Here is a 26,841-nt window from a genome sequence, read left to right on the forward strand (position 1 = left end):
TGGCAAACGAGTTTTACTTTACATGATAGCAAAATATCACCGACTCATCATTGCTCGAGGCCTTTTGTGTTATGACAGAACAATTGATGATCTAGTACTTATATCCATCACGTACAAGACCATTCTGAGAAAGTCAAGTAAAAAGGTTGTGAAAGGTTCTGATTGCATGCATTTGATGCTCAGTGATGGCTTATTAATTGCTTTCACGTGATACTGGCCTAAGATGAAGTTTGCGTTGCAATCGCGCAACAAGTTGTAAATAGGATGATAGAGATCAAAGTCTAGGCTACAATTGCACATCCAGACATAAAAGAACATTAATGGCACACAGTCTGGCTTTTACCCAAGAATTTATTGGAGATTTATTATACAACCTAAAAGGCAACAATCGCAAAAGATCATACGGCCTGTTCACAAAAAGATTGATAACTAAGATAACTATTATGTTGTTAGCATCCACACACAGTGCGATAACGTTCTGTTTATCATAGTAATGTGCTACAATTTTGTCGTCTGTAACTTAAATTCCTTGAATTCTTAAAAGCAGGATTCTGATCGGCTGTCTTTGTTTTGTTTTTTTTGTTTGTTTTTTTTCAGAATTAATGCTATGGAAAAGCAGCTATGAAGGTGATATCGTGGCTCTATGACGTTATTGTTATAGTTGTGGCGCGAACTCTTCTGTTCTTCATATTTTAGAACGATTTTGAAAACTATAAATATGAAGTGTACATATAATACTAAAAAACAAACAATTGTGTTGACGTGAATTAGTGACATTTCAAATGACATTTCACAGAGCTAATCCTCCATTCACCTGAGAGACAGAGAGAGGGAGGGAGAGAGTGCCTTGGCACTTCTAGTCAACCTTGTGACGAAAGTGCAAAGATGGCAACTTCTTTCAGGCAGATGTAAAGCTCAAAGGCTTCAGGATGAGTCTGCCAGAGCAGCTACAGTCTGGAACACAAAGAGCAGCCTCAGTGAACATGGCACACGCTGTCAAACGGACTAGACTCAGCAAAAGTATGACACATCCATACTAGATCCACTGACAGGGGCGAGGCAGACGGAAGATAAAGTTATCCAGACAAACCACATGCAATCAGGCTGTTCCAGGTGGATAGAGAGGATAAAACATTTTGAAATAGATTTACTTGTCTGTTTGTCCGATAAAATCCCCTGGCCAATCAAAATATTCAGACTTCTAACAAGCCTGATTCCTTTGAACATTGTTTTAGTACAGATACATATAGCAATACAGCAATATAATGCAACATTATATGAACAAAACAGGTTTTTTTCCGTTTCTTTTGTTTATGAAAAGTATCTCATGCTTCCAATGACTGCATTTATTAGAATTAAATACAATAAAAACAGTAATAGGTACTGTAAAATATTAAAACAATTAAACTATTTACAAATATTATTTATTCATTTGAAGGATGGCAAAATTGAATTTTCAGCATCATTACCACAGTCTTCAGTGTCACGTGATCCTTCTAATATGGTGATTTGCTGCTCTAGAAATTATCATCTCATGATCAGCTAATATTTTGATTGTGCTGCTAATATTTTTGTGGAAACCTTGAAACATTTTTTGCACGTCTTTGTTAGAAAAGAAAAATGAAATAGCAATAGAAATCTTATCTTTATAGATGTTTTTACGGACACTTCTAAACAACTTGTTGCGCCATTGCTGAGTATTAAAGAAAATAAACTAACATTCTCATATCTCATATAAGACAATGATAAAAGTCATAAACCTACCATTTCTTATCTTAATTATAGCCTAAACAATCTTAAAAGTTTAATATTAGTATCCAACTCACTGTCCAACAGACTGTCTCCGTTTCAGCGCGCATCTTTTTGCTTGCCACTGCGTTGGTGAAACGCATCCGCCGCTCGTCTCCGCTAAGGGATGTTTGTAAACGGACTCACATTCGACCAAAGAATATAACACACGACTTTAAACTAGCGGTGAGAAATGCTTATTACTTATGTGCTATTTGTTTCAACCGTTTATATTTGCGTAGCATAAGTCTGCTCTGTATAGCGCGGCTGTTTTATCCAGTGTCCGAAGCCTCGGTGTTTCCTGTGTGGTGTGTCCGCTTTGACAAGCTAGTCGTCAGCGATCTCGTGCGGCCTACTGTCGCTGTAGCTTCCTGCTTCAGCTAAGCAACACAGAGCCGAATGAATGAGCTGAACGTGCTTACCTATGCCCTTAGTTTGAATTGTACTCAATGTAATACATTTAATACTCTGTTTAACTGTTTCAGGGACTTTTATCACTGCCTATGATTATAACTTTCGTTTATTTTCAGGTGGAAGTAAATAATGGCTCCTCAACCCGCCATCCGATCTAGACAGACGGAAAAAACAATAAACGGAAACCCAACTCAAGTTGTCTGCACGGAGTTCAGCAACTACATTTTTATAGTTTTGACACAATATGGTAAAATTGGGACGCTTGTATCTGTAACACCTGACACAAGGTCTGGTGATATCAGCCTTCCCATGTTCAGTACCAGAGTGCTGCTGGGAAAGGATGAGGTAACAAAGCGTGTGTTTCTTGTTGAAGTATCAATACAGCAGATAAAATCATGTTTGTATTTCACCTTGTCCTTTTGTCTCTTTTGCAGCCTCTCACACATGTCACGCCAAGAATGTTGCAACGTTTGTCTCACAAGAATCTGGCAACCGACCGGTCCTGCTGGGCCTTTCACTTAAAGACAACAGCGCTGAAACTATGAAAAATGTTAAAGATATGATCAAAGCCTGTCAGGTTTGGTAAACAGGAGGTTGAACGGTACTATTTCTGGATGAGGACAAATGACGTATCTGTTTTTTTACAACGTAAATCATGACTAGCCGGAATGATCTCAAGTTCTGTTGCTATCGCACAGCGTGTGAAAAGCTTGAATGTTAAAATTAAAACTGCTGTTCAAGATCACTTCTTTTTGCCTCTGTATAATAGATGTCTTTCAGATGCCCTGAGATTAAAATTGTATTTTCTTACCTTTTAATATTTGGTGCTTATTTAAATGTCTCACACCAATCCCAAAGTCTTTGAAGAGGCACCTGCTTCAGCACATCTTCTCTGCCAAACCACTGCAACAGAGTCTGCCCATGATTTCTGCAGCCATGGTTCTGGAACTATGTTTTAGTTTATTTTTCCCATAGGCAATTTAAAAATGTTCCAAACCATGAACCAAACCATACAGCTACAAGGTGAAACACTGGCAAACATTAAGATATTTTTGATGAAACCTTACATATACAGCAAGGTAACTGAAACATTCAAATGTTTGGTCGTTTGATACTACTTTTTCGTGGGCAAAGAAAGCAAAATAACAAAGTTCATTAAAAAATGTATCGTGTGTATTTCTTTAACGTTGCTTCATTGTTGTTTCTGTCTGTGGTTGAACTGTGGGACAGGGAACTAACAATAAAGAAACCTTGACAAATAAAGAACCCCCGAAGCAAAGGCATTTAGAAATGAGGCAAAACCCTGGTTAAGTTTACTTAATTTTAATAAGGCAAAGAGCAAGAGTCACGTGAATAAATGTGGGTATTTTGTTTTGAAACTTTTTAAAGATATAAAAATGAATGTTTTTTGCACTAGGCATAAATATGGAGGTTGAAGTGCATCGTTGGGGTCGGTGCAAAATTGGTGAACCTTGTAATTTTTTGGTTGGTGGAGATTTATTTACAGAATTGTGGGTAATATAATATTTTGCCAAAACAATAATTATTAAAAATTATTTTAAAAAGTTTAAATATAGCAGGTTGATGGCTGTATAGCATATGAGCCTCATAGCTCACAGATTGTAAAGGTTTATAAGTTATCTTGTACACTTTTTTTGTTTGTTTTTTACAATAGGAGCCATTTTCCCCGGACGAGTCATGGCCAGACATTGCCTAAAATATCTAGGTTTTGGCTTTGTTTGCTTTGCAGACCGATTGGTGTATGACATGGCTTCCTTGCGTTTTAAAACGCTCTCGAGGCACTTTGAATCAAATCAATACAGAAATCCTGGAAAGGTCCCTACCCTACCCTCTCTCAAAGTGACCTAGTTGACCTAAATCAATTCTGTGTTATTTATACCAGTACACGCAGTTCTGTTACAGGTTACTTTCCTCACATCTATAATCAATTTAAATGAGTTAAACTGGTGCATTCAGCCTCTCTCAAAGAGTGCTGATGATGTATTTCATGTGACGTGGGTGCCCATGAATATGCATGAGGCCATTTACGATAACACTGAAAGGAAAAGGAAGGAAGTAGCTCTGAAAATTGTTGGATATTTAAAGTCAACACGATAACAAAATCAACTCTATTTACTTTATTGATGCGCATTCCTGGTCTCGTTGTTAAAAATTTGGTGCATGCTATTCCCAAAAAATAATAATAATAAAAATACCTTTATTCGACTGACGTCACTAATAGGAATGGGAATTGCACAGCATAGTGGTTTCAATTCAGTTTGAACAAAATGTTTTCAGTTCCTTAATTTCTAATAGTAATTTTCTCACCACTCAAGGACGAAAACATCTTGTGAGGAAACGTTTAGCTTATTTTATGGCATTCCACATTCCCTTTACAATAGTGGATGAATTCAGATGTTTATGAAAAATCACATAATCATTTGGTTTAAGTATTTTGTAAGTCGTTCTGAATAAGGTCACTAGTCACCATCCAGCCATCTTTCACGATCCAATGGATGCAATCAAGTCCAACCCTCTCTTTAACGCAAAACAAATAACAGAAAGTAAAACTGACTGTATATATTGAATGTGTTAGAGTCGACCTCGGTCTATATATTCGCTGTTGCGCTGCTGCATGTTCTATGTGCGTCTGTGGGGGTGCAGGACAGACAGAGCGGACTGTTGCCAGGGGTGGGTTGTCATATCAATGGAGCAGAAAGTATTCTGTGAGGTAACCGACCCATGGCAGCTCTCATTAACCCCTGGTGAGTGCACTCTTTCAGGGCTATGTGGGTCTGCACTGTGCCCCGAGCCCTAACCTAGACCATATGAATCTGACAACACCATTCTGACAGGAAACTGTAGTCCACACATATGAAAGACGCATCAAGATATCCAGAACATGCACATGTTCCTTCTTCATCCACATCTGTTTTCTATGCTAAAACTAAAAGAGCAGTTCAGCCAAAAAAAAATCGTTCAAAAATTATTATTTACTTAATAGTTTTGAGAATATGAACTATTTGTGTGGTGTATTTATAATTGTTTTGGTCAGTGTACACATGCACAACACACACCTTTATTTATGTTTAATGTGAGGACTTTCCTAGACATCTATTACTTTTATATTGACCAAACTGGATTTTCTGTCCCTGATTCAGTCCTAACCTTAACCCTTACAGAAAACCGGTTTGCATTCTTACACTTTCAGATAAACATAATTTCACCTAATATTTAAAGAAAAAATTATTCCCCCTTTTCACCATTTTTGTAGGGATGTAGAATAAATGTAGCATAAACAAGTACACACACACATCCTTATTTATGCAACTTGGCATGGTATTGGTTTGGCTGCTAGTATTTTTAGTCATTTTATAGTCTTATATAAAAGATCAAGTCTTTGTGGGGTTCGATTTAAAAACCTGCAAAGTCAAATATTATGTATTTTACTAACTGCGCAGCCTGTTGGTCCTCACAAAGTAAAACACACACACAAGTTTCTGCGAATATACCCCAAGAAATATCTCTTAGGCATATTCCCATTCATATTCACAATTATGAGCACTCATAATTGTGAGTGTCTCACTCACAGGGTGAGAATGAATATTAAATTGTCTGTTTCACCTAAATATAATTAGGAGGGAAAACAAAGCCCGAATTCCCTCAATCAATGAAAATTCCTATTTCCACAATCAGAGCAATAATTAGGAACATCCTAATACATAAAATGTTACTGAAACTGCCTAGAGAGAAGAAGACATGTGTATATATCGTCCTAATGCATGGTGAGAATAAGTTTGAGCTGTCAGGGACCACAGCTGGAGAATTGTAGAAAACAGTATCGGGTAAGAAAACCTTAAAAAATTATCCTAGCTCAGCATGTTCAGTTGTAAGACACAAATAGAACCTCAAATAGGACCGGCTTCTATTGTCAGATGAAAAAAAAAAAAAGAGATGTTTAGCAGCAAACACTCAAGATGGGTTTGGTGAACATATGGATAGGGAGGTAAACTGAAGAGAAGAAGCACCAACTCAAAGCTGTGAATCTAAAGGGTCTGGAGTGATTCTGGATGAGGGAATGGTCTCTGATCTCATGTCAGGTGTTTTCTAATCTCATCAGACATTATAGAAGAAAATCTAGAGCTGGTAAACTGGCAAATGGAGGTTTCAAAAAGCATTGATTAAAAGGGTGCCTTTAACTGTGGCCAATTTGTATTAAAGACAAATATTTATTTCATAATATTATTTCACCCCATTTAAAATGTTCTTATTATCCAATAAAGGTTCGATTTTTGTGGGTTTATTTATTTAAAGATCAAGGATTAATAATACAGATTAACTTTTTGATCATATTTATACATCGTAAAATATATATAGTAAAAAATATTGACTGAATTTTTTAATATTATTATTCAGTTGAACCATTAGTTTAAATGTAGTAGGGAGTAGTCTACATATTTGTGCTTAACATTTCCTGTGGTCTCATTTGTGTCAAATCAATATGAATAATTACTCATGACACGAATGAAACAAAACCTTAATTATCGCATTTTAAGTCACGTCTCCCAACCTGAATAATGGATGTCCATCACGCCTGTATAATCCTGTCCTCATTAGAAACCAGAACTAAAATGAAAGGCAGTCTGAACAAAAGAGTGTAGGTATGTGGCAAACTGTGGGACTTACACGGAGAATAAAATGTACCACTAATTAAATCCTGCCAGCCAATCAGACTTATCTTCCTGCTGCGGGAACAGAAAGAACCCAAACGACATGCATGTTTCCAGCAGAACATTAAAGAGATATTAAAATGATAGTCCTCTTCTGTGGGAGGTGTTCATGAACAATGAATGTGCTTGTTCCTTCCTTTTATGGGCCATGATAGGCATTTTTTTTGCTCCTTCCTCATTTTTCCCTTTGCCTCTGGAGCACACAAAACCCATAAAGCTCCTGATTGGCACCTCTTTATAGCACTTTGAAGAGCAAATCACTTCACAGCATGTTTATAGCATGCGTGCCCATTTTACCTAATGCTAACAGCTGAGAATGATTACTTAATGGTGCTTTAGAGGAAAAATGCCATATTTGAGATTTGTTTTGGCAAACGAGTTTTACTTTACATGATAGCAAAATATCACCGACTCATCATTGCTCGAGGCCTTTTGTGTTATGACAGAACAATTGATGATCTAGTACTTATATCCATCACGTACAAGACCATTCTGAGAAAGTCAAGTAAAAAGGTTGTGAAAGGTTCTGATTGCATGCATTTGATGCTCAGTGATGGCTTATTAATTGCTTTCACGTGATACTGGCCTAAGATGAAGTTTGCGTTGCAATCGCGCAACAAGTTGTAAATAGGATGATAGAGATCAAAGTCTAGGCTACAATTGCACATCCAGACATAAAAGAACATTAATGGCACACAGTCTGGCTTTTACCCAAGAATTTATTGGAGATTTATTATACAACCTAAAAGGCAACAATCGCAAAAGATCATACGGCCTGTTCACAAAAAGATTGATAACTAAGATAACTATTATGTTGTTAGCATCCACACACAGTGCGATAACGTTCTGTTTATCATAGTAATGTGCTACAATTTTGTCGTCTGTAACTTAAATTCCTTGAATTCTTAAAAGCAGGATTCTGATCGGCTGTCTTTGTTTTGTTTTTTTGTTTGTTTTTTCAGAATTAATGCTATGGAAAAGCAGCTATGAAGGTGATATCGTGGCTCTATGGCGTTATTGTTATAGTTGTGGCGCGAACTCTTCTGTTCTTCATATTTTAGAACGATTTTGAAAACTATAAATATGAAGTGTACATATAATACTAAAAACAAACAATTGTGTTGGCGTGAATTAGTGACATTTCAAATGACATTTCACAGAGCTAATCCTCCATTCACCTGAGAGACAGAGAGAGGGAGGGAGAGAGTGCCTTGGCACTTCTAGTCAACCTTGTGACGAAAGTGCAAAGATGGCAACTTCTTTCAGGCAGATGTAAAGCTCAAAGGCTTCAGGATGAGTCTGCCAGAGCAGCTACAGTCTGGAACACAAAGAGCAGCCTCAGTGAACATGGCACACGCTGTCAAACGGACTAGACTCAGCAAAAGTATGACACATCCATACTAGATCCACTGACAGGGGCGAGGCAGACGGAAGATAAAGTTATCCAGACAAACCACATGCAATCAGGCTGTTCCAGGTGGATAGAGAGGATAAAACATTTTGAAATAGATTTACTTGTCTGTTTGTCCGATAAAATCCCCTGGCCAATCAAAATATTCAGACTTCTAACAAGCCTGATTCCTTTGAACATTGTTTTAGTACAGATACATATAGCAATACAGCAATATAATGCAACATTATATGAACAAAACAGGTTTTTTTCCGTTTCTTTTGTTTATGAAAAGTATCTCATGCTTCCAATGACTGCATTTATTAGAATTAAATACAATAAAAACAGTAATAGGTACTGTAAAATATTAAAACAATTAAACTATTTACAAATATTATTTATTCATTTGAAGGATGGCAAAATTGAATTTTCAGCATCATTACCACAGTCTTCAGTGTCACGTGATCCTTCTAATATGGTGATTTGCTGCTCTAGAAATTATCATCTCATGATCAGCTAATATTTTGATTGTGCTGCTAATATTTTTGTGGAAACCTTGAAACATTTTTTGCACGTCTTTGTTAGAAAAGAAAAATGAAATAGCAATAGAAATCTTATCTTTATAGATGTTTTTACGGACACTTCTAAACAACTTGTTGCGCCATTGCTGAGTATTAAAGAAAATAAACTAACATTCTCATATCTCATATAAGACAATGATAAAAGTCATAAACCTACCATTTCTTATCTTAATTATAGCCTAAACAATCTTAAAAGTTTAATATTAGTATCCAACTCACTGTCCAACAGACTGTCTCCGTTTCAGCGCGCATCTTTTTGCTTGCCACTGCGTTGGTGAAACGCATCCGCCGCTCGTCTCCGCTAAGGGATGTTTGTAAACGGACTCACATTCGACCAAAGAATATAACACACGACTTTAAACTAGCGGTGAGAAATGCTTATTACTTATGTGCTATTTGTTTCAACCGTTTATATTTGCGTAGCATAAGTCTGCTCTGTATAGCGCGGCTGTTTTATCCAGTGTCCGAAGCCTCGGTGTTTCCTGTGTGGTGTGTCCGCTTTGACAAGCTAGTCGTCAGCGATCTCGTGCGGCCTACTGTCGCTGTAGCTTCCTGCTTCAGCTAAGCAACACAGAGCCGAATGAATGAGCTGAACGTGCTTACCTATGCCCTTAGTTTGAATTGTACTCAATGTAATACATTTAATACTCTGTTTAACTGTTTCAGGGACTTTTATCACTGCCTATGATTATAACTTTCGTTTATTTTCAGGTGGAAGTAAATAATGGCTCCTCAACCCGCCATCCGATCTAGACAGACGGAAAAAACAATAAACGGAAACCCAACTCAAGTTGTCTGCACGGAGTTCAGCAACTACATTTTTATAGTTTTGACACAATATGGTAAAATTGGGACGCTTGTATCTGTAACACCTGACACAAGGTCTGGTGATATCAGCCTTCCCATGTTCAGTACCAGAGTGCTGCTGGGAAAGGATGAGGTAACAAAGCGTGTGTTTCTTGTTGAAGTATCAATACAGCAGATAAAATCATGTTTGTATTTCACCTTGTCCTTTTTGTCTCTTTTGCAGCCTCTCACACATGTCTACGCCAAGAATGTTGCAACGTTTGTCTCACAAGAATCTGGCAACCGACCGGTCCTGCTGGGCCTTTCACTTAAAGACAACAGCGCTGAAACTATGAAAAATGTTAAAGATATGATCAAAGCCTGTCAGGTTTGGTAAACAGGAGGTTGAACGGTACTATTTCTGGATGAGGACAAATGACGTATCTGCAGTTTTTTTACAACGTAAATCATGACTAGCCGGAATGATCTCAAGTTCTGTTGCTATCGCACAGCGTGTGAAAAGCTTGAATGTTAAAATTAAAACTGCTGTTCAAGATCACTTCTTTTTGCCTCTGTATAATAGATGTCTTTCAGATGCCCTGAGATTAAAATTGTATTTTCTTACCTTTTAATATTTGGTGCTTATTTAAATGTCTCACACCAATCCCAAAGTCTTTGAAGAGGCACCTGCTTCAGCACATCTTCTCTGCCAAACCACTGCAACAGAGTCTGCCCATGATTTCTGCAGCCATGGTTCTGGAACTATGTTTTAGTTTATTTTTCCCATAGGCAATTTAAAAATGTTCCAAACCATGAACCAAACCATACAGCTACAAGGTGAAACACTGGCAAACATTAAGATATTTTTGATGAAACCTTACATATACAGCAAGGTAACTGAAACATTCAAATGTTTGGTCGTTTCGATACTACTTTTCGTGGGCAAAGAAAGCAAAATAACAAAGTTCATTAAAAAATGTATCGTGTGTATTTCTTTAACGTTGCTTCATTGTTGTTTCTGTCTGTGGTTGAACTGTGGGACAGGGAACTAACAATAAAGAAACCTTGACAAATAAAGAACCCCCGAAGCAAAGGCATTTAGAAATGAGGCAAAACCCTGGTTAAGTTTACTTAATTTTAATAAGGCAAAGAGCAAGAGTCACGTGAATAAATGTGGGTATTTTGTTTTGAAACTTTTTAAAGATATAAAAATGAATGTTTTTTGCACTAGGCATAAATATGGAGGTTGAAGTGCATCGTTGGGGTCGGTGCAAAATTGGTGAACCTTGTAATTTTTTGGTTGGTGGAGATTTATTTACAGAATTGTGGGTAATATAATATTTTGCCAAAACAATAATTATTAAAAATTATTTTAAAAAGTTTAAATATAGCAGGTTGATGGCTGTATAGCATATGAGCCTCATAGCTCACAGATTGTAAAGGTTTATAAGTTATCCTTGTACACTTTTTTTGTTTGTTTTTTACAATAGGAGCCATTTTCCCCGGACGAGTCATGGCCAGACATTGCCTAAAATATCTAGGTTTTGGCTTTGTTTGCTTGCAGACCGATTGGTGTATGACATGGCTTCCTTGCGTTTTTAAAATGCTCTCGAGGCACTTTGAATCAAATCAATACAGAAATCCTGGAAAGGTCCCTACCCTACCCTCTCTCAAAGTGACCTAGTTGACCTAAATCAATTCTGTGTTATTTATACCAGTACACGCAGTTCTGTTACAGGTTACTTTCCTCACATCTATAATCAATTTAAATGAGTTAATTGGGACCGCACGTGTACGGCAAGGATACTTCTGCAGCTTTGATCCACAGGTGCTCGTCCCCGCGCGTCATGTCACGTGACCAAGGACTAAAATCGCAAGGTCACGTGACCTGGGTGCGCTGTTGCGTTTGCGAAGTACATACACCTGCCCTAATTTGAGACGGAGGGACGAGCTTGTTGGTCTGGAATTAGGGAAAGCCTTTAGGAAAACAAACGTGTAGAGTTCTCTTCGCTTCGGGATTTTTGTACGGATCGGATAGATTGTGGGCTGTTTCCACCGAGCTGACTGACGGCCGTCAGACTGTCAATAGTTAAACGAGGAAGTGCGCTTGACTCATCGGTGTCGTCTCTCTCGGGCCATATCCACTTATGGCTGCGAGTCCTATATTGATCTTCATTTAAACACTCGTGTATGCAATGTATGTATTCTTTTGAGTCCCAGTGCGATGTTTAGAGTAAAGTGACGTTTATGGTGAAGTAATTCGAGTTTGATCGCAATAAGCTCGACAGGTGTTGACACTGTATCAGGGTAAGTGTTTCATAAAATATCTATGAACAGGTCTTACCTTCTGGTTCAATGCTAGGTTTTTATCGAAATGACTCCTACTTGGCTTTTTAGTCTTTTAATGTAAAAAGTTTTTACTGGTAAATACTACTTTGGCATATGCTGTGTATGATTGATGTATTCTGACTCTACAAAGATGCACTGTGAGCCATATTTTAGTTATCAGTAAAATATTTTGGTAATATTGGATTTGATGACTACAAAACTTTAAGTATTAAAAATATTGATAACAATAATCGTATTTACAAATAATAAATTGATCTTTCAAAGAGTGTAGATTGTACTTGCAAAGAAAACACTGTTTTATTGTAAAATGGTATTTTTGGTAAATATATACTATATACATAAGTTTCTTCTGTTCAATGGAACAAAAATAGTGCAGTTGATAGATAACATGGGTAAACAGATTAAGGTTTTCTTTTTTTAAATAAAATTCATTGCAGTAAAAATGTAACATTTAAAGACATGCAATTAAAAAAAAAAACTATTTTAAATACATGAAAAAGTTAAAATGGATCACAGTTTACACAGATTTCTTGAGTGCCATATAAGCATAGTAGAATGATTTCTGAATGGTCATTAATTCTATAGGATTTGAATGATATTTAGATTAATTAAATATTTAGGCTTTGACCAATATGGTATCATTTGTTTTTAATTCGAGTTAATACATATTCTTCTTTTTTCCCCACAGATGAATGAGTCTGGTACTACTATGACAAACTTGGTTTTAGATAAAAACATGGACAATTCAGTCCCTTTATCATCATTCTCAATGCTGTCAAACATGACCAACGTGTCTAACCTGACCATGATCAGGTCAAGTAATGGGACTGAAGTAGTGGAGAACGACCAGCTCTTCCTCAACACCCCCACCGCTCAAGCCTTGTCAGGGATTTTCGTTTGGTCTGCGCTCATCATAACCTGTCATCAGGTAGGCTCATTAAGGGGGACTAAACATCACTGCTGCTTTTTTATTGTGGAGTATTGCAAGTATAGGCCGTGAGGCGTGAAACAAATCTCAGCATTAAATGGATGGGTATTGTGGCCTGGGGAAAGCTGGAAACTCTAATATCTGCGCTTCATTCAGAGCACAGGCAAATAAAAGCAAATAACCTAGGCAGGGAAGCTGTACCTTGCTGTCTCCTCCCTCTTACCTGACCACAGGCTCATTATCATCTGCAGATCTTGATAATACTATGTAATTTTAGAAGGTTAATCTATGCCACATAGTCATTAAAAACTACAGTAATAACTAACCCTCCACCCCCTGCCTCCCCTGGTTATCGATCATCAGAGATCAATAAATATCTGCATGTTTGCTCTGGACCGTCATCCGTGTTTTCTTTACTCTAAATGATTCATTTGGAGTGCTGTTACCGTCCTTGACCAATCAAAGTTAGCTGCAGAGCAGAGTGGTACCTGTTCCCAGAGCTGATAAGAGTTCTGTGTAAACACGCAGTATAGCTTTAGTGTACTCTGGTGATTTAATGAGAGGATATGTAACTAATAATATATGTGCTCTGATGTGCCATCGGCAATGTGCACAACACGGGGATGCTTTTTGAGGAAATTATTGTCTCCGTAACAAAGCATATGTTTAAATTTTTTGTGTGTGTGTGGTGTTTGGCAGTATTTGTAGTAGTTGTTGGTGTTTAATGTTTGCCGTTATAAATCTGTTGGCAGTGCTTAATACACTAACAGTAAAAGATTTGGATGCAACTGCAAAAACAATGTTTTTCTTGAAATCAGTGTATGAATTGGGCCAGTCTACACTAGCATTCAAACTTTTGGGGTTGGATAAATATTATGAATTTTTTTTTTTTTTTTTTTAATATATGCTGCTTTTTTTTTTTTTTTTTTTTTTTTTGGAAAATATTACTCTGAGATGCCTTAACATTTTAAATATCCTGACTGTAACTTTTACTTTTACTTTTCCAGTAAATATAAATTGTTTTTTTTTTTTTTTTTCTTAATTGGTGAGGTTCAGAACTGCTAAAAAGCATCCAAATCAGGTACCCTGAAGTTGATTGAGCAAATAAATTTAAAATACATTTTTTGCTCACTTCTAATTCCCATACTCTCATTTGTGTTTAATATGTCTAGATGTGTTTGTTTTTTGTTTTTTTTTACTTTTGTTTGTTTTTTTTTTTTTTTTTTTTTTTTTTTTTCATGTGGAAATACTGTGTCCAAGCTGTCAACTGGTAGTTTATACTCACAGGTATGAAGCAGAAAATACAGCATGAGCAATATTTGTGTGCCCAACCTTTGTTTATAGAGGAAGTTCTTTTGTGCTTGATGAAAGACCATCAGTCACTAACCTTTAGACCAGCTGTATCAATAAAAGAGAGCGATAAGGACAGCTTCTTAGACACCACACTGTTCAATAAGTCTACTTTGCAAAGGTTTGGCCATTCCTTTTATAGATTATAAACATGCTGAGCAGTTCTAATTTGCTGGAGTATTTCCCTGTCCTTTATATTTTGCCGTTCATTACAGCTAAAAGCGCACATCATACCTGATCATCCATTTCTGTGGCATATGAATGAGTTCGCCGTGCTGCCTAAAGCAAGATGAAACCGGCTGGTGGTGGATGAGTTTTGTGTAAAAGTAATTGTCAGGTGAAGTGCCAACACAGTATGAATATACCCATCTTGTGTGTCAAATTACCAATTATATTTGCCCACATTGTTCGGTTTCAGAAAAGGCAGAAATCTAATTTCCCCATTCTTGCTTCTATATTTTGAATCCCTTTTCATTGCGGCCTATATGACCCATGAAGAAATTTAATATAGAATGTGTTTCTCAAGCATCTGTTATGTAATTGAACTACTGGGATCTTACTGATGGAGAGCAGAGGTCAGGAAAGGTATTTCTTCAGCTCTGAATTGCAGCGCCAGTGGTGTGCCCGGAGGACTATGATTTGATTGCCTCCAAAGCGTCTTGTGTGTCATACCAAAGCCAAAACCTCTGAGAAGCTGACAGTTTTGAAGCAGCCGAACGACGAAGGGATACTGTGTGGAGCCTGGAAATGAGTCCCTGTGTAGTGGTTTTCCTCTTCAAGTCGTAATCAAGTCAAAACAGTCTGGTTTTTGTCCCTCAGACTAGCAACGGAACGACTCATCTACCGCCACCTCATCCGCGGCTTCGCAAACAGCCGCCTGCGGAGGGTTGCGCGAGGCAACATATGTAAATCCTGAGGAGATTAAAGGAGCCCTCAGGATTGTTTTAGTCTTTCACTGCCTTTCTCGGTTTCGCTACAAAAGATTCTCCCGACGGAGCTTTTCTCTCGCGCTGAATACTAAAGGCAGAAATTGAGATTGCGTTCCTAAAAAATCGTGTTCTGAAGTTACTGATTTGCCTGCAAAACTTTCCCATCAGTGCCAGGGATATCAAAGGAGTCTTTGAAGACCAGCTATTTAGAACATAAGCACCTTCTAGGCCAAGCCTTCTTAAGTGAATTGTTATATATTGCAGTGACAAGGCGCCAGCAGCGCTCTTGTGTTGGGCTTTTCTCAGCTCTCTAGTTTTTACAAGCTTTACAGTCTTAAAGTTGGTGCTACACCTTGTGATTCACCGGCCCTTGTTTTTGGGCGCCTCGCAGCTCCACTGGCAGTTCCTCTCTGCTTCAGACAGCTTGTAATTAGCTTTGACTGCATCTCTGCGACAGCCAGCAGACAGTCAATGGCCAGAGCCATTATTGTGAGCGCGGCTCTCTCTCAATGTCAGCTCTGCATTATGGAGTCTGAGAGACTATGAACTTATTTCCCCTGCAGGCTAGGTGAAATGGAGGACATCAGTTCAGAGAGCAACTCCCCTTGCTTTTTTTGAGAGCCCACAAATACATCAAGCCTCCACCCGTGGAATGAAGGACTCAAATAATCTGATTTCAAATGATTGAATGTCCAAGAGTTTAAAGAACCCAGGTAATATTGAGCCCCCTCGGTAATATTGTGAAGTTCAAAGGGATTGCAAGGACATGCAGATGCCTGGCAAGCTCTATAGTGAGATATTATAATACCGAAAGTGGCAAACTTTAAAACTATAGAGCCAGTGTATGCATATGTGAATTGTGAAAAACGCATTAGTTGCATTTTGTGCCTGGTTAATATGTAGTTTGGAAAGCCTGAGACCTAATCCCATTTCTACTGCTTAGCCCTTGGGTGAACGCGCAAAACGGAGGGGTAGGGGTGTCTCGATTCTCCTTTAGTTGGAGGGGTAGGGGTACGGAGAAGGAAGAAAGCCTTTCAAATTATGATTTTTCGGTACTGTATGATTTTTCTTAGCATAAACCGGCCACAGCGGAAACATGGCTGCCCGAATGAATAAATACACACACAAATATAAGCATTACTGCCATTATCATAGATTTGATTGAGATGTGATAATTTTGTTTTGTTTTATTTGATTATGTGGTCAAAATACAGGCATGTTAGTCAAAAAAAAGTTTGGCAAGGATCGCCAAGGTTACTGACTACATGATGCAGGAAAAAAACAATTCCCAATGTACACCAGCAGGTATGTGTATTGTAAGAGATAGCTAAATGGTATAAAATAGAATTGTGATTTGGCCTAAAATTAGGGCTAATAAAGTACATCACTTGATGGTACGCTCTCAGAAAATAATGCACAAAAATTTACACGATACATGTATTATTACACTCCTACTTTATTTACATTTAAATGAAAAGTTCATGTTTTATTCATACCCATTGCCACAGGTGTATAAAATCAGGCACCTAGCCATGCAGTCAGTTTATGAAATTATATCCCTGCTAGATATTCCACGATCAATTATAAGTGATATTATTGAAATATTAGCACGAAAATGGAGAGCTTCATGGAGTTGGGGTTCTTTGGCTGAGCAGTTGCATGCAAACCTTGCATCATGAAGCACAATGCTAAAAATGCTAATTTTTAATATATGCACCTGCTTGATTGTGCCAGCTGCATAGTTTGGGTGAAGGGAAATCAATTCTTCAGCGAACTGAAGATTATTTTGGACAATGCATTGCTTCCAACTTTGTGGGAACCATTTGAAGAAGGCCATTTCAATACAAGCATGACTGCACCCCAGTACATAAAGCAAGGTCCAAAAATATATAATTAGATGAGTTTGGTGTGGAAAATCTTGACTGGCCCTCAGTCCTGACCTCAACTATATGAAACACCTGGAATGAACTGGAACTTGGATTGCAAGCCGCCTAGCCCAACATCACCACACGCATGCTGTCGACGAATAGTCAAATATTCCTATAAACACTCTAAAATCGCATTGGGGGGTTGTGTTGAACCTGCATGTATTGCCTTAACAGCTAGCGATGTTAAACGTTCTTTTGAAATGCATAGCTGTTAATATCCTGTCATCATCAGTTTGGTTAAACATAGCTTTGTTTGATTTGTTCTGTTAGCTGTCCATAAACTGTTACCGTTTACTGCGTCTACGTCACTGCTAATACTGCATACAAGTTCCTGTTAGTCCACCTCACTTTTCCTCATTGCTAGTGTCTGAAAACAAACAACTGATACTTGTTCTTGCCATCTTTTGATCTGTCCTGCAGTGTATTGCTTTCGCTACGTATGCCTGATTTAATTTTTGGAGTCAAGCTTCTTGCTTAACGAAATCTCTGTCTTTACAGATATACCTGCACCTAAGGTCGTACACGGTGCCAAATGAGCAGCGCTACATCATCCGCATCCTTTTCATCGTCCCCATCTATGCTTTCGACTCCTGGCTCAGCCTGCTGTTCATCAGCAACGACCAGTATTATGTGTATTTCGACTCTGTTCGTGACTGTTATGAAGGTACAGTAAATCTGAGCTGCTCTCTGACCTTACACTCTCTTCTACCCCCCCGGGGCACGATATTATTCTCTCCAAATGCCTCACTGGTGGAATGACGTGTGCTGTTGTTTGTAAGTCTGGCCTGCAGTCAGGGAGGAGAACCTGCTTTACAGACGCGGGGTGGCAGGTTTCACAGAGGGGAAACGGATACATGCTCATTGTAACTGGACAAACCGGTTTGTCGCATTGCAGGCCGAAAAAAGAACGGCCAAAATCTGTTATCATCTTTTCAGGCCTATCACATAGTAGACAACTAGACAATGACGATTCGAAACACCGCTTCTCCGGTGTTGTTTGTTACATGGGAAAATCCCAGTGTGGATATTTTTGTTTCACATAATCCATCTTCGTACTGTATGAAATAATATTTTTTTTAGATAAATCAGTCTGTTTTGAAGTTTAGAGTGATTATTTCTGTAGTCTGTAATACATTAACATTTAGACGTTTGTGATCGGCGAGATTTCACTTCTGCTCACCAAGGCTCTTTATTTGAGCAAAAAACAGTTTTGAATATCTGCTTTCTATTGAAATATATTTGTTTCTGCAGTGCAAAGCTTATTTGTACTCTAGTCTTCAGTGTCACACGATCCTTCCTAAATTATTCTGATATGCTTATTCGCTGCTAAAGAAACCTTGATTATCACTGATTATTTTTTTTAACAGCATTTATACTTTTTGTTTTTTTTTTTTTTACTTTAAAATTAGATCAATGTAGTATGTCCTTACAAAAAATACTTAATATTCTTCAATCTAATATAGGTAATGTAAAATAAATTTTGAAGTCTTCAGTAAAATCTTTAGCACAAGTGATAGTTGTACACACTGAGAGACAATGAGATCTAACCATCTAATCTGCCTTTAAATAGACCTCTCAGGATAAGATGGATTTCCTAGACACGAACAACTCCTCAATCTTGACCTGCTTTTTACACAAAGTGACAGGATATTTGTTTGTTTGTGTATTGGTCATGTCGAACAGCTTATTTAAAACTCATTGCAAATTCAGCAGTTTATGTTAGGCTTTCACGTATGATTGACTTACGTTGAATGTTTTTCCGTTTTTTTGTTGTCATTCTAGCATTTGTGATATACAATTTCCTGAGTCTGTCGTTTGAGTACCTTGGAGGAGAAAGTGCCATCATGTCAGAAATAAGAGGAAAGCCTATTCAGTGAGTTTATTTTATTTTTTAAACAACTGCTAGGCTAGTTAACCTAGTGAGCAGGTATGATAAGTGTGCTTTCTATTTGAAGCCATATTGTAGACATTTTAATAATGCTGCCAATTTAACAATTTAATATTTGTGTTGCCACTCTGTGCCTCAAACTTCTGCCTCAAAGGTAGCATAACGTATTTCCAGCATGGAGAAGGACGTTTTTACAAAATGCATAGTAAATACAGCATGTTGAACAATGTTGACACAGTTTTCATTAACATACAGACAACCTGAAGACATTTTGATTTTGATTTAAAAAAATAAATAAATTTCATCACTCACATCACCACCATGATTCGGTCTGTCAGAGCTTGTCTGATAACCACTGTATTAAGGCTCTGGCAACTTTTTCTGTTTTTATGTAGAACATCTTTTGTGTCTGGCTATGTTTTATGCATGTGTTTTCCTTTAACAGGTCTAGTTGCCTGTATGGGACGTGCTGTTTGGTAGGAATGAGTTACTCCATTGGCTTCCTGAGATTCTGCAAGCAGGTTTGTTCCCGTTTTTCTGTTTCGTTTTTTTTTTTTTTTTTTTTTTTTTTAAATCTGAATGATTTTCCTTCACAGCAACATTTTTCATAACTGTTTTTGTTTTAGCTTTTTTAAAATCCTAAAATATTCAACTTATTTCCATTTGAAGTCCAAATGTGTGAGACCAAATTTAAAATCTGAGATGCGGACACTTTTGGATTTAGTTTTTCAGTACAAATGGCTATGTGTAAATGACATTAATATGTTAATAAGAGGGTCAGAATTTCTGTGACTTTCTGTCTCCTCGACCTTTATCTATCCTTTCTACCTGAATTGTCATGAAGTGGCAGCTGTTATCTTTGTACCATTGTCTTTCCTGAGGAGCTCCAGTGGTTAAAACGGGATTAAAAACAGTAGGAAGCAGGTGCAAGTCACTCGATAATAAACGCAAAAAATAGCTACAGCCGCCAGCCTGATGCTGTCTGCGCGGCAGCTGAGGAACCCGCTCGCGCTTTGAGAAGAGTACTGATGGAAATTGGATTTGAGAGCCCCATCCCCAAAAAGACTGAAAAGTATATGAATTGAACTTTTTTTTAATAGCAAGTAGAATTTCAAAACACATAAATCTGTCTGACCAGACACCTACGTGTTGGATTTTTCAAAGCATCACCTTGCGATATACCAGACTGTAGCAGAGATGGAGCGTGCTTTGATTATTTTGGGGCGGCTTTTCTCGCAGACAGCTTCGATTTAAAACTTGAATTCCACGTTGATGTTTCAAGCAGTCGATTCCGACTTGCATGTAGCAGGATTGGGGGAAAATTCTCCTTTGTGTCATTCTCAATGAGTGGATTTGTCAGTCACGTCAAACTTTGTGTTGATTATGTAAGAAATAAGCACTTCCTGTCAAAAATAAGCATGCAACATTACCATGCCTTTGAAAATGATGAGGACTAGAAGTTTTCTGTCACTCAAACTATATTACAGGCCCATGTTGATTAAATGGAACCGGCGTTAAAAAAAAACTAAACCATCACCGTTGCTCATCTGCTTCTGTTCCATCATCCAGGCCACTCTTCAGTTCTGTGTCGTGAAGCCCATCATGGCTGTCATCACCATCCTTCTGCAGGCTTTTGGCAAATATCACGATGGAGATTTTAAGTGAGCCACCCTGTGATTCATTCCATCTCATAGCATCTCAAACAGTTAATAATAACATCTAACGTTCTAAATGAACTGTGTTTTACTCTGTTCATTTAGTGTAACGGGAGGTTACCTTTACATCACTATCATCTACAACATATCTGTCAGTTTGGCTCTCTACGCCCTCTTCCTCTTCTACTTCGCCACCAGTGACCTTCTGAGACCTTTTGAGCCTGTGCTGAAATTCCTCACCATCAAATCAGTCATCTTCCTCTCGTTCTGGCAAGGTTGGTTACATATGAAAACTAGGCCATTTGCAACAGAAAACTCCAAGCATTTTGGGTATACTGTGTTAGTATACACGCATAGTATGTTACGGAGTGTAATGTTTTTGGAAAATACATTTTTACAAATGAAGTACCAAAAAAATAAATAAAATTTTTCATCCAATTCGTCTCAGTCAAACATTTCCTAGGTAAAAAAATAAAACAAAATGTATAGCTAGTATAACTAAAATAAATAAATGATAAAATGTAAATAATAATAATAATAATAATAATCACGTTCAAAATAAGTGTCTTCATAATGTTTGTGTATATTTATTACGTATATTAAAACACATACAGTGTATATCATGATTATAAAATATTTCTAGAAATAATTCGATGTATGTATTTATACATGCAGTTTGACTTGAAAATTTTGGAAATGTATTTAATATATAAACATTTGCTTATTTTTCTTAAATGTATACATGAATTTTATATTTTTGTATACATAAATAGACACAGTACACCAACATTTTATTTTGGATGTGATTTAAATTTTTGATGCCACTAAATAAAAAACAATACAAACATGATAAAAAAAAATTGTTTTTGCAAATAATATCTTCATATGTTCAGTATTCATCTCAAGTTGTTTATTGACACAATATTTTGTGGACAAGCCAGGAACCTCTGAGTTTTCTCACTGCTAATGCTTTGGTTTGTTTGTTTTTATTTAGGTATGGTGTTGGCCATTCTGGAGCGATGTGGTGTGATCCCAGAAGCTCTGTTCATCGATGGTCATGAAGTGGGGGCTGGCTCAGTGGCAGCTGGTTGGCAGAACTTCATCATCTGCATAGAAATGTTCTTCGCCTCCATCGCACTTCGCTACGCTTTCACCTCCAGTGTGTACCGCGAGAAGAAGAGTGAAGCACCAGGTTAGACGCTCGTAAATCTGACACTTCGGGAAAAACAAAGCAGAACTTTTCAACTTGTTGTTTAGAGGATCTTACAAACACTCCACAGTGAGCTTTTATGAGGCAACTGGAAGTTTTCCTTCTCAGGAGGGTTATGACTGCTGGAAAGCTCCAATCGTAGACACAGATCATCAAAATAGCTCCTGTGTGCCGTGAAGTTCAGACCTGTGGCGGGTCGAATGATGCCATTTCACTTGAAAGATTAGGCAGCAAAATCTTCAGCAGGTGCTTTCATGCAGCAAAACTTTCTTTTGGGAATTTCGGTTGCAAAATAATGAGGTCAAATTGATGACAATTTCAAGGAATGGAAATCAATTCTGGCATTCGCCCTTATGTTGTGTTTGTTTGCAGAAGAGGTATCATGATATCAGATTTTTACTACACAATTATTGTAGCTTAAAGAATTCATATCACCACAATATCTGTGGAAATTTTTGCTTTCTTTTTTTTCCCACTTAAAATCACTTGAAAGACCTAATTTTGAAACACACACTTACAAGAGTTTGTTACCTCCTCTGACATGTGGCAGTAATAACATGGTTGCTTTTAACCATCCCTTTTTGGGTGGCAACCAATGCTAAAGGGATATTCACCCAAAAATGAAAATTTGATGTTTTATCCGTTTACCCCCAGGGCATCTAAGATGTATGTGACTTTGTTTCTTCAGTGGAATACACTGAAGCAAATTACAGCAAATTAAACCCAGCGGCACGTGGCAATACATTGATATGCAAACACACAAACTGTGTATCATGCAGATCGCAGACTTAACCGTGCATTAACGCCACCTATCTCAAATGATACTCTACCTACAATCTCAATTAAGGGTGTTTTTCCGAAGGTTTTTGCAGCTCGCAATGAAAGCAGCAGGGACCACCAAAAAAAAAATAGTCTAGTGCACTATATTCCAATTCTTCCCAAATTATGCAATAAAAAAAAATTAGGTTAAATATGCAGGACTTGTTGTAAGTCACATTAAATGTAAATGCCCCTTTTTTTAATGTTTCAAAAAAATTTCACCAATATGTCAATTTTGGGACTGTTTATACCTGGTCACTTCATGATATCTGATGAGGAAAATACATCACGTAAATGCTTTCCGATGCACTTTTTGAGACCGATTTAAATCCTATTACTAAATGACAGAATTCTCGTTTTGATGAACTGTTCTTTTAACATTACAGATTGAAACATCTGATGTTGCATATCATACACTTCTACATACTCCTTTTAATAGCAGTGTGCACTGTGCAGAAAGCAGTACGCTAGTAGTATGTCATTCTGATCATATCCTCAGGGCTACAAAAGCCTCTCCACGCTTAACGGATTAGTCATATTCTGCCGCTCGTGCTTTTGAAGGTGGTGAAGAATAGTTCTGTTTCAATTTCCACCAATTTAAGCTGTAATGTCAGTTCAGCCGCTGAATGTTAAAAGCTGCATTAGATTTGTGTTCTGACTTCAAGAGGCCTCCGTGAAATATAACTCGACTGTCAGTCAGATACGCATGTTTCAAGCCTTGTGTCATTTCGAATGTTAATATTCTAAGCGTGAAGTCTTTCTTCGCAGAAAGCGAACTGAAGCACACTGCTTAACAGATGTTGGCATGGATATGTGAGAGAACCTACAAATGTGTTAAGAACCCTTCACCCTGCTGGCATATGAAGGCATGGTGGTATTTGCCATAGTTTAACACACAGGGTGAAGTCACTGCTGGTTTCATAACCTTTCATGGGTGAAAAAAGGTCACGACTGTCGTGAAGCCACCTTCTAGCATGGCCTTTTCTCCCGAACGGACCAGCTGTGAACTTCAGTTTTCTGATCCTGAGTCTTCACCCTCCACACACGAGGGCAGGTCCCAAATCCATCCGTTCAAACACGGTACAGTTTTCAGGCCGGCAGCTGGAGACCTACCAGCACGGTTCAAGTATTTCTCGAACCGGAGGTCAAAAACTCGCACCCCTCTTGGAGCGGCCTGCCGTCACCTTTATCCAAGCTCTCATCCATCAGCCGCAAGGCAAGGTGCAGTTAGCTGGAACTCATCATTTTGCAGTGTATCAGGCTGTACTCCTCTAACCTCATTTAATGCGTCCACAGCTGAGACAAATCTGGGAGCTGTCGGATTGTGAATTCCTTTCCTGGCCTCTCCAGCATGTAGTAGATAAATGAAGCAGAAGAGTGATTTGGCAACCACATCAGTGGAGCGAAGCGCCACATTGCTAGTGTTTTCATCCTGGTTTCTATTTTGCGAACAGCTGGGTTGGACCTTGGCGGTGCCCGTGGTGATGTGCTCACAAGAGTGAGGATAATGGCAAGATTGCATTGCGTTGAAATGTCACCGGCTGTTAAAAGATTGTGTAATCCAGACAAACAAAATACCTTAGAAATGTGAAATATGACTGTTATGCTTTGTCACTCTCTGCATGTTTATTGTTCATCAAGGTTCTCTCGAAGTCTATCTGTCTACATCGAGTCTTTCTGTTAAGTACTTAAGTTCTTTATTGTCGAGATGGATCAGACTGAAGGCCTGCGTAGGGTGGGTTTTAAATTTAGTTGTTGTTGTTTTTTAATTCATTTCAAATTATACCCACACCTTTCATATTTTGTGGTGCTCCAACCTACAAAAGCTCATCGGTGGAGGTCTGTGCAGATTTCCCTTTCCTATAAGATTATTTCAGTACTAGTAAGCACTAGTTAGTTTTCTTTGCGCGCTAAATGTATTCTTGTACTTTCATAATGTTACAGCTGATCTGTTGATGACGCAAGGACTATTTTAACGAAGTGCTTGCTACATTTCTGAGCCTTAAATGTGTCCTGTGCTTTGCTGTCTGTGCAGGGTCAGAAAGCTGTAGGATTTCATTAAAAATATCTTTGTGTTACAAAGATGAGTGAAGGTGTTACGGGTTTGGAAAGTAATTTAATGACTGAAATTAGATTTTTGGGTCAAACTGTCCCTTTAAAAATGTGAAACGCAAATTTCTGTAACAGCGGTTTGGAAAACTAGTCCTGTCTAGAAGTCTTTTCTTTCTCTTGCATTCGGCTCGCAAATGAATATTTTCCCTGCTGACTAAAAACTTGACCCGCACTGGCCAGGTCCCGCTGGAGCTCAGACCTTTACATTCGACGAGGGCTCGAATGTTGACCTCATTATACAGTTATGATGTCATGGGGTTTAATAATGAGGCTGAGTGCAAAACCGCCTCTTATTTCCTTTTGTGTTTTGCTTACATCAATCTCACGTTTCTTGCCCTTCCGAGTTCTGGTAGTACAAACATTTGTATTTGCTCATTTGAAGTCTCCGATGTCGTCGGAAATATGTCATGTGAGATTTGACGCTTTAACCTGTTGTTTCGTTTTGTCTTTGTAGAGAATGTAGCACCTATGCACAGCATATCCAGTGGCCTGAAGGAGACCATTAACCCTGGAGACATGGTTCAGGATGCAATCCACAACTTTTCTCCAGCTTACCAACAGTACACCCAGCAGTCCACTCAGGAAGTAGTGCAACCCAACATGAACGGCAAACCAGGGACCAGCACCTCCAAGAGTTCGAAGAAATCTGATAAAGTAATGCTGATCGACACGGATGATGAGTTCTAGTGCCCTGTCTGTCCTGATCTGTCTATTTATTTAATCTGAAATGAATTTGACTCTTTAGAACTTTGAGGACCCTAATCATGTAAATCAGCTCATGATTTTTTTTAAAAACTCAAAGGGATCTGAACAGTTTCCTGACAAGTAGACAACATCAAATAGAGGTTTCGTTTTCCTCATCGTAATCCTGGAGCTCACCCTTTCCTGATTCTCAGTATAGCAGATAATCCAGCCTCGTAATGGAGACTCTGTCCCCGTTTCTGAGGTATGGCCGATAAACACGAGGCACGGGGAGCTATTCAGATGAAATGAATCAGAGACTGACACTCTAGAGAGCCATTCTTGCATCTGCTCGTTTGAAGTATTTGCTCAGCAGCCCTCTGCTGGGTCTCAGGATGAATTGAACTGGCTCTCAGAGATGCCCTGGCTTTGGAGATGGCACTTCAAACTGTTGTCTGCTGCTCTTTGAAACCTTTGTATCAATCATGCCATTCTGAGCACTGCCCCCACTTGATTTGGAGGTTCATTAATTTTCACACCAGGCCTTCAAAGAGTGTGAGATCTGATGCAAATACGCAAGTCTCAGCCATCATGGTGTATTTTAATTGCAAATTGTTTGTATTCAGCAATTATTTGGTCGGTTTAAAGCTTTACCCTGTGACAAGTGTATAATGGCACAGGTGTTACCGGGGCATGTTAATTTCTTAATGTTAAATTATGTTTAGTTCTCCGCTGTTGGCCGTTTTAAGGTGGTTTGCCTAAGTAGTTTGTAAGCAGTCCAAAACAAAATGTTTTTAGTTAATTATCGGCCGAAGCTATTGAAATGTTTATTTACTACTTCTTACTACAAAGTAAGTCCTGGTCAGTACTTTCTAACAGTGTCTTTTTGAAGTTTCCGAGCCCTGTTTTGTCTTGATAGTGAATCATTTATAAAACGTTTGTCGATTTTATTTGTTAATCTACTCCTGTAGTTCATCTGATCACGTTTTGCGAATACTGTCATCAAAATGAAACAGTCTATGTTTTGCTCTTCTCTCTTTATAGACAAAATAAGTTGACTTGTTTTGTCTATAATGTAGCCATTTTATGTCATCTTTGTTAAATTAATCTTAAAACAGGCAGCATTATGCGAGTATGACTTGTGCCAATGATTGCTGCCTTACAGCTGTGGATGATGAAGTGAGGTGTGTGTTGTGTGAATCAGTATGGTACTGAATACTGATATTTTAGCTAACTGTACAGTTGGTTTTGATGAAAAAACCTGTGCTCATAAGAAATAAATGATAAAAGGGATTGGATTTTT

The 26,841-nt window shown here is 38.0% G+C and overlaps 2 protein-coding genes and 1 pseudogene across 2 annotated transcripts; all 3 read left to right on the plus strand.

The window, feature by feature from the left end:
* The first annotated feature begins 1,817 nt into the window (after positions 1-1,817).
* On the plus strand, positions 1,818-2,832 carry LOC122332516 (annotated as a pseudogene).
* A 6,281-nt stretch (positions 2,833-9,113) lies between these two features.
* Positions 9,114-10,321, plus strand: LOC122331507 (proteasome assembly chaperone 3-like). The gene is made up of 3 exons (XM_043228944.1): positions 9,114-9,270; positions 9,615-9,843; positions 9,934-10,321. The coding sequence occupies exons 2-3, from the start codon at positions 9,628-9,630 to the stop codon at positions 10,084-10,086; spliced, it is 369 nt and encodes a 122-aa protein (XP_043084879.1). The 5' UTR covers positions 9,114-9,270; positions 9,615-9,627; the 3' UTR covers positions 10,087-10,321.
* Positions 10,322-11,574: 1,253 nt separating this feature from the next.
* tmem184a (transmembrane protein 184a) lies at positions 11,575-26,831 on the plus strand. The gene is made up of 9 exons (XM_043225482.1): positions 11,575-11,996; positions 12,727-12,966; positions 17,672-17,837; positions 18,956-19,046; positions 19,507-19,582; positions 20,631-20,722; positions 20,822-20,991; positions 21,711-21,908; positions 25,312-26,831. The coding sequence occupies exons 2-9, from the start codon at positions 12,727-12,729 to the stop codon at positions 25,542-25,544; spliced, it is 1,266 nt and encodes a 421-aa protein (XP_043081417.1). The 5' UTR covers positions 11,575-11,996; the 3' UTR covers positions 25,545-26,831.
* The last annotated feature ends 10 nt before the right edge of the window (positions 26,832-26,841 follow it).

The sequence above is a fragment of the Puntigrus tetrazona genome, chromosome 3 (genome assembly GCF_018831695.1).
Source record: "Puntigrus tetrazona isolate hp1 chromosome 3, ASM1883169v1, whole genome shotgun sequence".
Taxonomy (NCBI): Eukaryota; Metazoa; Chordata; class Actinopteri; order Cypriniformes; family Cyprinidae; genus Puntigrus; species Puntigrus tetrazona.